This window comes from Meleagris gallopavo, chromosome 1 (genome assembly GCF_905368555.1).
Source record: "Meleagris gallopavo chromosome 1, MGAL_WU_HG_1.1, whole genome shotgun sequence".
Classification (NCBI taxonomy): domain Eukaryota; kingdom Metazoa; phylum Chordata; class Aves; order Galliformes; family Phasianidae; genus Meleagris; species Meleagris gallopavo.
The window spans coordinates 111,634,332-111,646,969 of NC_139404.1; the positions used below are offsets into that span (position 1 = coordinate 111,634,332).

The 12,638-nt window shown below is 34.4% G+C and overlaps 1 protein-coding gene across 11 annotated transcripts in view; it reads left to right on the top strand.

The window, feature by feature from the left end:
• Positions 1 to 12,638, top strand: part of CFAP47 (cilia and flagella associated protein 47) — a 255,343-nt gene that overhangs the window by 90,521 nt on the left and 152,184 nt on the right. For 10 of the 11 annotated variants that reach the window (XR_014879873.1, XR_014879875.1, XM_085210115.1 and 7 more), the window contains exons 36-41: positions 2,022 to 2,156; positions 2,671 to 2,783; positions 4,868 to 5,018; positions 5,267 to 5,332; positions 5,860 to 5,948; positions 9,457 to 9,543. Coding sequence is in view for 9 of the 11 variants with exons in the window: in XM_085210115.1 (XP_085066241.1) it covers positions 2,022 to 2,156; positions 2,671 to 2,783; positions 4,868 to 5,018; positions 5,267 to 5,332; positions 5,860 to 5,948; positions 9,457 to 9,543 (641 nt within the window). In the remaining 2 variants the exon portion in view is untranslated. The remainder of the gene's footprint in view (positions 1 to 2,021; positions 2,157 to 2,670; positions 2,784 to 4,867; positions 5,019 to 5,266; positions 5,333 to 5,859; positions 5,949 to 9,456; positions 9,544 to 12,638) is intronic. The other variant, XM_085210122.1, reaches the window with a different exon arrangement.

The following is a 12,638-nucleotide window of genomic DNA, read 5'->3' on the forward strand; positions in this document are numbered from 1 at the left end:
ATGCACTAATTTCCAGCATCTGAGAAATTATGTCAATGGAAAGACCACTTTATATTTGCCCAATTTCTTATGTCTTTTACACCAGCAATTGCTCTGTTGGCAGAGGCAGATTAGGGATATTCCTAGGGGATCCATAAGTGAAGATCATGTGTATTCTTCAGTGTTGTTACAGCTGCTTTTTTGTTCTGATGCTGAAGTATAAAGTTTTTTTTGGCATACCTATGGGAGGAATTAACCAGAAGAACAAGAGCCTTTCTGCAAAACTTGAAGATAGACTCATTCTTGTTCTGTCCTTTGGAAGAGATATTTACTTTTTCACACAGTCCTTTATTTCTTCTTGAGCTTTTAGAGAGTTGAGTTAGCTGGTTCTTAGAAGTACTGAACTATATTCTCTAATATAAAACTTTCAGTAAACTAGGAGGAAATAAACCAACAAAAAAGCAACCCTAACTCAGAAAGTTACGGTGATAGTGGGAATGTCTAAATATCTCTCCTGCTTTCTAAAAATAGTCCAGAAGAGGAAAAAGGTTTTCTCCATTTTTCAGCCTGCGTGACTAATACAACTAATTTCTTTTCCTAAACTCTTCATTGCTATTTACAATGCAGAGTAGCAGTAGTTATTAAAAAAAAATAAAATAAAATAAAAAAAAATTCTGAGAATGAGAATGAAATATTTAGTTTGATTTCAAGGTTTCTGTTAGGAATTCACATAGGTATGGTTCTTCCCATTGAGTTTCTTTATTGAGCTGACTGTTTTAGGCTTATTATCTACCACTTTTCAGGACATCCTCATTTTCTGATGTCTTGAGGGTAAGTTTCAGAAATTGCAAAAAATTAACAGTTTGTTTTTATTCTTGATTTGTTGTTAATCTCCATACCATCACATCTGCTCTCATCTGGCAGATTTCAGTTAGACTTACTCTTATTTTAGTATGACTCTTCATATTCTTGCTGATTTTCAACCTATGTTACAAGCCTTCTTTATAAAACTCTGCTTGTGGGAATGCATAGAGCCTTTTTCAAAATATTACTGTATTAAATGAGCCTCAGTTATGTAAGGAATTCAAATAAAGTGTCTCAAATGAAAAAGGGTACCTTTTAGAGGGTTTACATACTAATGCAGTAGTTTGATGTTTAAATCTGTTCTCAAGTGTATGCATTTTTCCTTAGGACATGATATTTAATTTAGGAGAGAACTTAGAATTGTAAAAGTTTATTATATTCTAAAATTCAATGTAAGAAATTTAAAAATAGTTAATTTAATTAGTTTGATTCAGGAATTTGTTTGAATTGATGGCTAGATATTTTCTGCCTGTATTTTTTGTGAGAAGTCAGTTCCATTTTCTTTATTTGATCGGACTTAATGAAAAGTTCATGTGATGGTGGAAGAGTTGCTATTTCTCTCGAAGTGAGACAATAAAGACACTGAGGACTAAGATTTTGACGTGTTCTACAGTTGCCATTTAAATTCATTTTTCTAAATCAAATATTTAAGATTCAGTAATCCTATATATAGCAATTTGGCATTTGCAGTAAAAATAACTATATGCTTATGTTCCTTTGTTAGTTGGATTGTGTTCATACAGAGTTGCAAAACTGTACGTAGGAGTACTTGGGATGGCATTTTACATAGTAAACTGAAAGATTAAAAAATCTTTTTTAAAAGACAAAAATACATGTTTCAGTTAACGGGTTTTACTTGCTTTTTCTATTATGCTTCACTAAATAATAAAATAAACATGTTTTTGCTGAAGTTCGAGGAAAAAAGGTAGGTTTAATTTTTAGCATAGGTTTATTACCAGAGCATGTCAGTGTCCTTAAAGAAATAGTACTTTTGTACACTGGCAAGATTGTTATTCATCTGAGCTCTGAGCCTACATCAGTTACTAATAGGTTGCAAATATTTGTATGTTAAGAATTTATCTTAAATTTTTTGTTTTGCATCTTTGTATCTTTATAAACTGTCAGGCAAATTTTAACTTAATATGTGGTTGTTATTTCTTTTATGTTTTCAATACTAGGCCACAGATATCTGTGATCCAAACCCAATCATGATGCTTATTCTGTGTGTCTACCTATATGAAAACCTCCCTCACTACTTACCTAAGAAGACTGTAGGATTTACAGGTGCTCTCCATGCAACTATTGTTAAACAGGTACTGATACCACTGAATTTAGTTTTGTAGAAGCATCAAGTTATAACATGCTGTATATTATTATATTATGTAGATACCACAACAAAAAAAAGGGTTTCATGTCATTTTGCTACTAAATGTAGAAGAGGAAAGAATTGTCTTTTTTTTTTTTTTTCTTCTTCAGGATTGGGATCCTGACTTCTTGCTGCTGTTTTAATCCTTTGCTTGTGAGCACAGAAAAAATCAACAAATTTAAGAATCTTTTCTGAGATAAAGATACAAGAGAATCAGAGATTAACAGTTGGCATTAGCATGCAATGTACAATGCAAAAAAAGTACTCAGAAAAATTCAAGTCTAACAGTCTGTGGGATGTCTCCACTGCTTAGGGAGAAAAGTGATCTGCCTAGTAGTTTGAAGTACTGTCTTATTTTGTGATATCCTTCATTCATATTTTGGAAGATAGCTCCAGAATTGTTTTTTATGTTTTAAAAATTGAATAAAAATATGATGATTTTGTTGTTATTCTTGTGATAGATTCGTCTGAAAAACCCGAGCATTAAAACTTTGGCATACACCGCTACTCTTGTAGGAAGAGATGCTGATGATTTCTTATTGCCTGAAGGAAACACTGTAATAATTGCCCCTAAGTAAGTAATAAGTTTTTAGTGCTGTAAGAGCCAGAGGAATCGCAGAATGGGATTTATAGGACCATAGAATCATAGGATTGCTCACATTGGAAAAAACCTTAAACATCATCGAGTCCAACCACAACCTAACCATACTACCCTAACTCTAACAACCCTCTGCTAAATCACGTCCCTGAGCACCACATCCAAATGGCTTTTAAACACATCCAGGGATGGTTGAATGGGACCGCAAGGATCATCAAGTTACAACCCCCCTGCCACAAGCAAGGCTACCAACCTCCAGAAAAGTTTCATTTTTTTATTAGTGTTTTCTTCAAATAAGAATTAACAGAAAAATGTAATGTTAGAAAACGTCATGTATTTCTCTGAATACTGTGGCTGTTTTTCACTTCATCTTGCATGTTGAAGGCTTAGAAATTCACCTGATATTCCTCAAGATATTTTTAAGATATTACTTTTGTGTTCATCGCCATCCAGTTCTCAGATCCCAAGGCAGTTTTCAGTAAGGATTTTATTTTTCTCTGTGTTCATCATATAACAGAGTTAGAAGACCTCCTTGATAGCAATAGTAATCTAGGGACAAATTATGTCACTACTGCCATCAAGTTATAGCACTTATGCCCTCACTCTAATTGTTCAACTTACTTGAGAGGATTTATGAATTGAGTTCACTTGAAAAAGCAGCTGTTCTTACCACAGTTGTGAAATAAATGTAAATTAACATGATGCTAATAAACACATGGCTTGCTGATTGCTGTTAAAAGTCCTTTGCCTCACCATTTACCTGTGATTGTGTACTCACAGTATATAATAGGCATATTTCACACACCGCCAGTAGTTTGAATGTGCTTTAGAATTCCCAGTTGGCAGAAGACTAATAAATTACACAATTTTTCTGCACTTCTATATTTAAATTCTCTCTTTCTTCCCCTCCCCCTCCTCAGGCTGCTCATATGCAGCTAATCATTTAATAGGGAAGGCTGATGTGTGGTGGGGAGAGGTTTTGTTTTGACTTTAGTATTTGTCATCTCTTCCGGAACAACAACAAACAAGTCTGTATGTTACAAATACAACTTTTTCTCATATATGTTTTAATTAGTTCCTCTGAAGAATTATTTGAATATTATCAGCTTGCATAATTTACAGAATTGCAGGATTTTTTTTTTGAGATTATTGACTTTCTACCATCTTTTTCATATTGTTTATTATTTAAAATTTTTTTGAACTATATAGAATAGTTCAATGAAAGTTACACTAGTCAACAGAAATTTGGCTATATATTTTGTGGTTTTCTACTAGGAACTTTAAAAATTTGCCTGTTTTTCTGTTTAGAAGAAGCTCTCTGTACTCTGATCTATCCTCTGATAGAAAGGCAGAATACTTTTATAACTCAGTGTTTTTTTGCTTTTAGAAATGCTAATCTTGGTATTATAGAGTGATTTTGAGTGCTTCAAAGTGTGAGCTTCAGCTACTGAACTTTGTTGTTGGTCTTGCTTAATTGTGGACTAATGCAAATCATGTTATTTTTACCCTTTTCCTATCTGAAACTTGATACGTTGTTTACATGAGATTACTTGGATTTTTTCCATCTCTTTGCTATTCAACTTCACTTACTATTTTGAAGGTTCTTTTACTCAATTATTTCAGTCTTGGGGATTTTATTAAAAACTTCTAGATCTGCCTCATAGTATACACAGCAGGATGTTCAGCTGTTTAACATACAAAATTGTATTCAAATAGGGGAGCATAAAGTAGATCAGTTGTTGGCTTAGGGCAATTATATAATGTGAGGGGACTTTTTCTGATTGTGTGTGGAAAGAAAAGTAAAGTTACATACTGAAGACGTAAAAAGCAGTAAGGACTTATATCGTTCTTTTTTTTTATCTATTTAGTTCTTTTATTAGAATGTTTAAAGTGCTCTTAGACAGGAGGTTGAACTACAGCGAAGTGTTTCTGAAGAAGCAAGTGCCATCTTCCCTTTCAAAGACTCTAAAATATGCTCCTGAAATGATATTTCAGAATAATTCTTGAATTACAGTTTTATGCCTAATTATTCAAAGAATTATTACTGTTATTTTGCCTAGGAGTCAAACAACTATAAATGTGGAATTCACTTGTCGTTTTCTACATCCTGCTGAAGCAGTGTTGCTACTGATCTCAAAGAGATTGGGTGGAATAGGTGGTGCCACACTTACATTCTCCCTGAAATCTGAAGTCAAGCATATTGAACCTGCTGTAAGTCTATGTGTGAAATTATTATTGTCACAAAAAATATTATTCAGATATATGTTGTATCAGTCAAAAGTGACCTGAGGTAAGAATCAAAAGATGAGTAACCATCAGCATTAACCTTTGATCTATTGATGCTCAACTTTCCAATTTTAGCTTACGTATATGCAGAGAAATGCAAAGAGGAATATTTGAGATATGTAAGGATGTACATCTCACAGAGATCTCAAATAAATTAAATTTTTTTTTCACAGATTGCTCTGAAAATAAATCTGGATCTCTTTCAGCATGTGCATGTTTTTGGAAATTTTTTTGAAAAGGTGGTAATATGCTTCTTCATCCTTGTCTGATGAAAACTTGTTTTAGATGTTGGCAAAAATTTGTGAGCTTTTTTTGTTTTGATAGTCTTTAAATTTAAGATACATCCTAGAAATAGAGCAGAGATAGTAATAATTTCCAACATTTGTTATCAAACATTCTTTTAGCAGATCTGGATAAATCCTTTTCTGAAGTAGATGGAGTTTATATGATTCTCCTTTCTTACATGACACATTTTATACCATAGCAATAGCCACTGATGTTAGAAAGTATGGTTGGGTCAGGAATAAAGAAAGAGAACATGAAAAGCTTGGTCTTGCTCATGTGCTGTCATTTTCAAGGTGGAGGAAATTAAACATGTTTAAAAAGAAGTAAGCTTTAACTCTACTGGCAGCAAAGTATTTAAGTTGTGTGAATTATATAGTTATCAGTGGTTAAATTCTTCTTAGTAATACTGTCCTGGTAGTATTTCCAATGGATGTGGTTTTGCAATTTTTTCACACTTATATAAATTTTTGTTCTCTTACAGGATACATTAAAATGCAAATCTCCATGTTATGAGATGAAGAAAGTTGTCCTAAATGTTACTAATCCCTTCAGAACTGATGGCATATTCAGGTAGACAGTGCTATAAAGACAAGTCTTTAATGTTCATGCTGTTTTATCAGCTGTTCCATATTTTTCATATTCTGTTTAAAAATGTAAAAACTTCAGCTTAAATTATAGGGATTTACGTTATCAGAATTGTTACAAGTACTGTGAAGTGGAAACTATCATGATAAATAAAGAAGATGAATAAGCCTTAATTGTAATCCATCTCAGTATAAGCAATAAGGTTAGAGCTTTAATCAAATGGAGTTCATGAACTTTGCTTGTATTTTCATGTTTGTCTGAGATCCAGCAGAATTCTATAGAGAATCAAGCTATGTTAATTAATGGTTGTTTTCCCCCAATGTTCTTTATCCTGCTGTTTAAATTATTAAGCATGCAAAAGAAAGAACATATTTTTGCCTTGAGGCTTGCATCTCTATCAGTTAATCTAATTTTTAATTTGCATTCATCATAGATGTAACAACTGCAGAATTAAGAGTTTTTTTTTTAAATAAAAGAGTAGAATGCTGTGCCTCTTTATAAATCTCTGTTTATAAATCTCTGATCTGTATTTTGTCTTTAATCTTTAAACATCAGTTCTTATAATTCATTTATTTACAAGAACCATTTTCCATAACTTTCAAACTTATTTCATTGATCTATTCAATGTTCTCCATAGGCTGCAAATGAAATTTCTCTTCCATCCACAGTGTTGTTATGGTATAGACACCTGTAAGAGGATTGCTTTCATCGCTCCACTGGTGCTCCAATAAGTCTCCTACGTGTTAATCATATAGAATCAGGATCATTAAGGTTGGAAAAGATCTCTAGATCATCCAGTCCAAGTGCCCCCCTATCACCAATATTTCCCCACTAAACCATGTCCCTTAGTACAACATCTAAATGTTTCTTGAACATTTCTAGGGACAATAATTCAACCACCTCCCAGGACAGCCTACTCCAGAGCTTGCCTACTCTTTCGAAGAAGAAAATTTTCCCAACATCTAACCTGAATCTCTCCTGGTGCAACTTGAGGACATTTCATCTAATCCTATTGCTAGTTATACAGAAGAGGCTGATCCCCATGTCACCACTACCTCCTTTCAGGTGATTGTAAATAGCAGTAAGGTCTGCCTTGAGCCTTCCCTTCTCCAAAGTGAACAATCTCAATTCTCTCAGCTGCTCCTCATAAGACCTGTGCTACAGAACCTCTCAGCTCTGTTGCCTTTCTTTGGACATGCTTCAGGGCCTCAATGTCTTTCTTGTAGTGAGGGACCCAAAACTGAACACAATATTCAAGGTGCGGCCTCAGCAGAGCTAAGAACAGGGAGACGGTCATTTCCTTACTTCCGCTGACAACACTTATACTAGCTAGGATGTCATTGACCTTCTTGGCCACCTGGGCACACTGCTGGCTCATGTTCAGCTGAGCATCGACCATCACTACCAGATCCATTTCTTCCACATAGTCTTCCAGCCACTCTGCCCCGTACCTGTAGTGTTGCCTGGGGTTATTGTGGCCAAAGTGCAGGACCAGGTTTGGTCTTGCTGAACTTAATCCCATCGGCCTGCACCCAGTGATCCAGCCTGTCCAGATCCCTCTGAAGGGTCTTCCTACCCCTAGGCAAATCAACACTTCCTCCCACCTTGGTGTTATCTGCAACTTATTGAGGTGCACTCAGTCCCCTCATTCAGGTCATCAATGAAGATACTGAACAGGACATGCTTCACTACTGACTTGTGTGGAATACTACTTGTGACCAGTAACCAGCTGAATTTAACTCCATTTTCCACCCGCCTTTCATGAACCCGTGCTGGCTGTGCCTGATGCCGTGGTTGTCCCACACATGCTGTGTGATCTCACTCAAGGTGATCTGCTCCATAACCTTTCCTGGCACTGAGTCAGGCTGACAGGCCTATAGTTCTCCAGATCCTCATTATGACCTTCTTGTAGATGGTAGTTGCACTGGCAAGCCTCCAGTCCTCTGGAAACTCCAGCAGGAATGATGATAGATGGTGGAAAGTGGCTTGGCAATCACCTTTTCCAGCTCCCTCTGCACCCTTGGGTGAATCCCGTCCAGCCCCATGAACTTGTGACAGTTCAGTCTCTAACTGTTTCCAACTGAACTGTGGAAGTTTTATTCTGCTCTCCGTCCCAGACATCCAGATCAGAGGATAGAGTACCTTAAGGATAATTGGTCTGACTTTTAAAGATAGACATCAAGAAAGCATAGGAACTTCAGCCTTTTCCTTATTTTTAGTGGTCACATTCCCTGCTGCAGCCATTAAAGGATGGAGATAGCCCTCCTCTTACTACTGTTACTGTAAGTAATTTACTTATTACTGTTAATAAATTTGTAAACATGTTTTTTGTTCTCTTTTAGTCCAGCGTCAAAGTTGAGCTCAAGATGGGTTTTTGTTTTTCTAATATTCTTCTTGCATACCCTAACAACTTCTTTGTTCTCTCCCCAAGTTTCCCATCCCTTCTTGCAGAGGAGGTAGACTCATTTTCTCCTGGAGCCTCAGGAAAAGTTCCCTGTTCAGCCATGCCTGTCATCTTCCCTGTTGGCTCATCTTTCTGCTCAGAAAACGTATTTGTTTTGTTTGCCTTTTTTCTCAGTCACTGAGGTGGTTATCGAGACTGTCTGTAATCTGTTCTATGATTTGGATAGCTCTCAGAATAGATTAAAGTGATTAAGTAGTTTAATTTTATATGTATCATTCAACAACTACTTGCAGTAATTATGAATTTGGGCTGCAGTTTAACCAATAATCTACAATTAAATGTTTCTTTGGATAGTTTTTCCAGTGTTTAGAGACATCTACTGTTCCACAAGGGGTAGTATTGCTTATTTGCAAATAACACTAGGAAATATACTTGTGATATCAAGGAAGTAGCTCTTCTACCAAAAAGAGAGCTAAAAATCTTAAAAATCTTAAAACTACATGTATGATGTAGTATTATCTAAGAAAAGTGCAAATTAAAAGATGAGCCTCTTTGATTTTTTGTCAAATATATAGCAAATATCAGATTTTCAAAAGCTGTGAATTATGTAGCATAAATTATATTTTAGAATGTTATTTCTAACTTAAAATATCAGTATTGCTTGTCTTGAAATGCACATTATTTTTGTTTTTAATGTTTTATTTTAAACAGTTTTTTTTTGAAAGAAAGTTGGTTTCCTTGTCATAACATGGCATGTCCTGCAAAACGTTCCTATGATAACAGATCAATCTGTAGTATTGATTAAGAAGCAGTTTAAAATAATATTCAGTAATCTGGAATATGTGTCTCAGGATTTACATGCTTACAAAACCTTTAAAATTTTCATTATTAAATTGTGCAAATTATTTTAAGTTTTTAAATCAAGAAGAATTTACCAAATTACTAAATATTTTTAATAGTATTTTGAAAGTACTATAAGCTGAAAACAGTAGGCTTCTTTATCAAGCATTTAAAAATTAGAATAAAGTAGCTTTTGTTCCTCATCTTGCTAGTAAAATGTATTATTTATGTGTACTTGCCATATTCCAGGGTCATTTTCCTGGAATCCACAAGTTACTTAAGTCAGCCAGAACAAGTACATCAAGCCAGGCAATTAAAACAGGAGCAAACATTCAGGTAAGTTTTGAATGATAATTGCTAATTATAATGTAGGACAAGGATTAATGGCCTAAAACTTGAATGTAGGAAGTTCCATACTAACATGAGGAGGAACTTCTTTATGGTAGGAGTGGCGGAGCACTGGAGCAGATTCCCCAGAGAGCTTGTGGAGTCTCCTTCTATGGAGAGACATTCAAGACCCACCTAGCTTCCTGCCTGTGTGACCTACTGTAGGGTACCTGCTTTAATGAAGTGGTTGGACTCAATGATATCTTGAGGATCCTTCCAACCCCTGTGATTCTGTAATATATGGAGTTGTACAGTTTTATTAGCACTATATATATGTGTATATTTCTGTGCATAGCAGTTGTAAAGAATTATAGGCGAGGACATGGAACCATAATAGAAAGAAGCAGTATTTTAAAAAGAATTTTGAGATTGTTTTTGAGATTGTGATTGAGATTTACTGAAACAGTTGAGAAAGAAAGATATGCTATAAAAGGTAAAAATGAATGTGATATCCTTTCTAGAAAAAGTATCATGTAAAGTAGAATTAAAAGGTGAAATATTGATGCTGGGATGTGGACAACCATGATGACTTAGGTGGCTGAAGTATTGAAAAAAGTGTCAGTAAGATTGACTAGCTCCAGGTCACTAGAACTTAGAAGAAGGAATAGTTCTGAATCCTGGAATGAAGTCTGTAGATTCATTTGAAGGTGCAACTGCCTATTATATATGGGCAGTCCAGGGAATTCAGACTGTGCTGAAGTCTAAAATATTGCAGGTTCTGTAGGCCCCTGGAGCTGCAAATGAGAATGAGAGGATGTTAGTACAGAATTATTGAAATAAATTAATATAATTTTGTGTCTAGACATTATTCCTTAAACAGACCAACAGTAGATTTTCTAGCATAGGGAATCTGGAAGGTGAAGGAGAGTTCAAAACAAGTGTTATAAATGTAATGAAATCACAAAAACTGAAAAGCAGAAAGTAACAGAGAGATAAGGAGATATATATCAAAAAGATGGAACAATGTTTAAATAGATTTATAGTCCAAAAGAATTTCTGTCTTCACTATCTGTAATTGTTAGACAGTGAGATAAGTATCAAGAAGTTCAGATGAACAGCAAGAAATCTTTAGGAGCATTGAAGAAGAGAGATGTAGATCAGAATCATTCATAGTCAAGGTAAAAAAAGAAAGAGACAATCCAAAGAACGTTTGGCACTCTTTTCATAACACTATCTGGAAATGTCCCAGCTTAGATCACTAATATCTAATACAATTTTTTGGAACCAGCCAGACATTACAAATTGCACTGTTTTAATAACTGTCAGCTTAATAACTCTATTCTTCAGCCGCAGACTGAAAGTTTTAATTCTAAGTTCTTTAAAATAAAATCATAACCATAGCTTGTGTCTGCGTCAAGGTATAATTCGTGGTTGCAGTCAAAACCTCTTTTTCCACCTGTAGCTGAATGATCTTTGTGAGAAGGGTGGTGGTTTTTCTTTTATCCAATTGACTTTTTTTTTTCTTTTATGTATATTGTGATAAATGTCATTAGACTTTTTTCAAGTTACACATTTTTCTGTGCTTTTTGAAGCCCTCGACACCTCAGTAGTTGTCCTTGGCCCACATCTGTGTTCCAGTATGGTCTTCTCCTCATGGGAGTAGAACGAGATGAAGAGATGCTACATGGCCCAGGAATTCAAATACAAAACTATGTTGAGCTAAAACTACGGGCTTAGTCCCACAGTTAGATCAAGGATCCTTTGCCATCATGTCTAAACAGCATATGGTTTTGGAGCTCATCTTCTTCAACATATTTCATACAGTAGAATTGAATGTTAACGTGGAGTAAAATGATTGGTGTGTGAGGTCTGCTAGGACATTGCTGTGAGCTTAAAAACATAGCAAAATGTCTGAGTAGACTAATTTTATGGCAGCATTAAACTGTTCTGTCCAACCTTATTTCTCAGTTATTTAAAGGGAGCATACTGAGCAAAACTGAGTACAGGTGTCTTAAACAGTTATATTCTTCTAATTTTTATTATTGCAAGAGTTGTTATTTATTTTATTTTAGTGGAATGAGACATAATGTATATCTGCCACAAAACAGTTTTCTTTCTTTTTCCCCTTCATTCATCTTCACTACTTTATTTTTGTGAGAATAAACTTATAGAGATAGACCTTCATATCAGTGCAACAAGTTTCTCAGTCATTCGCCTCCAAAAATGGGATTTATGAAAACCCCAGTGAAGACTTGTTGTGTTATGTATGGTCTTAATGTATAATGTCATCATTACATTATTATATTTGTTGTCAGTTTTCATATAGCTTTTAAACAGTTCATGGTTTCTGTAATGATTTCTTTGCTCTAGTCTCTGTCTTCACAATCACACCTGGGCATTCTTATTTGAAGGTAAAGCACTGAAATAGGAAATTTGTAATTTTGTACTTTTATGTGAAATAAGATAAATAATTATTTGTTAGTATAAAATATATATTATGTTGAATCCACATACTTCAGAGATCATTTTCCCTTCTGAAAAATAAAAAAAAGTATAGATATTAAACTGAATCTCTAGGGTATCATATTCTGAGAATTTTACAAGTAAATTTATTTAAGGTTGTGATTTTTTTTTTAGCACAGCAAGATTAACACTGTAAGAGGGACCAAGTAGCTAGCAAATGCTGTACATTATAATTGTTTGCTTTAAGCTGGCTCATCAAATTTTACTGCTAGAGGAGAATTACTTTTATGTGTAGATAATATTAAACCCAAGTCTAGAGCTGAAAAATTTACTTGCAGTATTTTTTTTTTTAAGATACATTATAGAATTTTTTTTCATCAGTTGTTGGCTCTTGCCTGTACTTACTTTAAATTAAACAAAACTGTCCTTCCATAAATGTAACAGCAGAACTCCTGAACTCCTTCAACACTGGTAGAAATTATTTGTGAAGGACAAAAAAAAAAAAAAAAAAAAAAAAATCAAGAAAAAAAAAGTAATAAAAAAATGAGAAAATAAGAAGCACAGTTTGATTTGGAGGGATGGGAATAAGCAAAGATTGTTGTAAATTTTTTTTTTTCAGGCATATCTGTTCATTTCAAGTT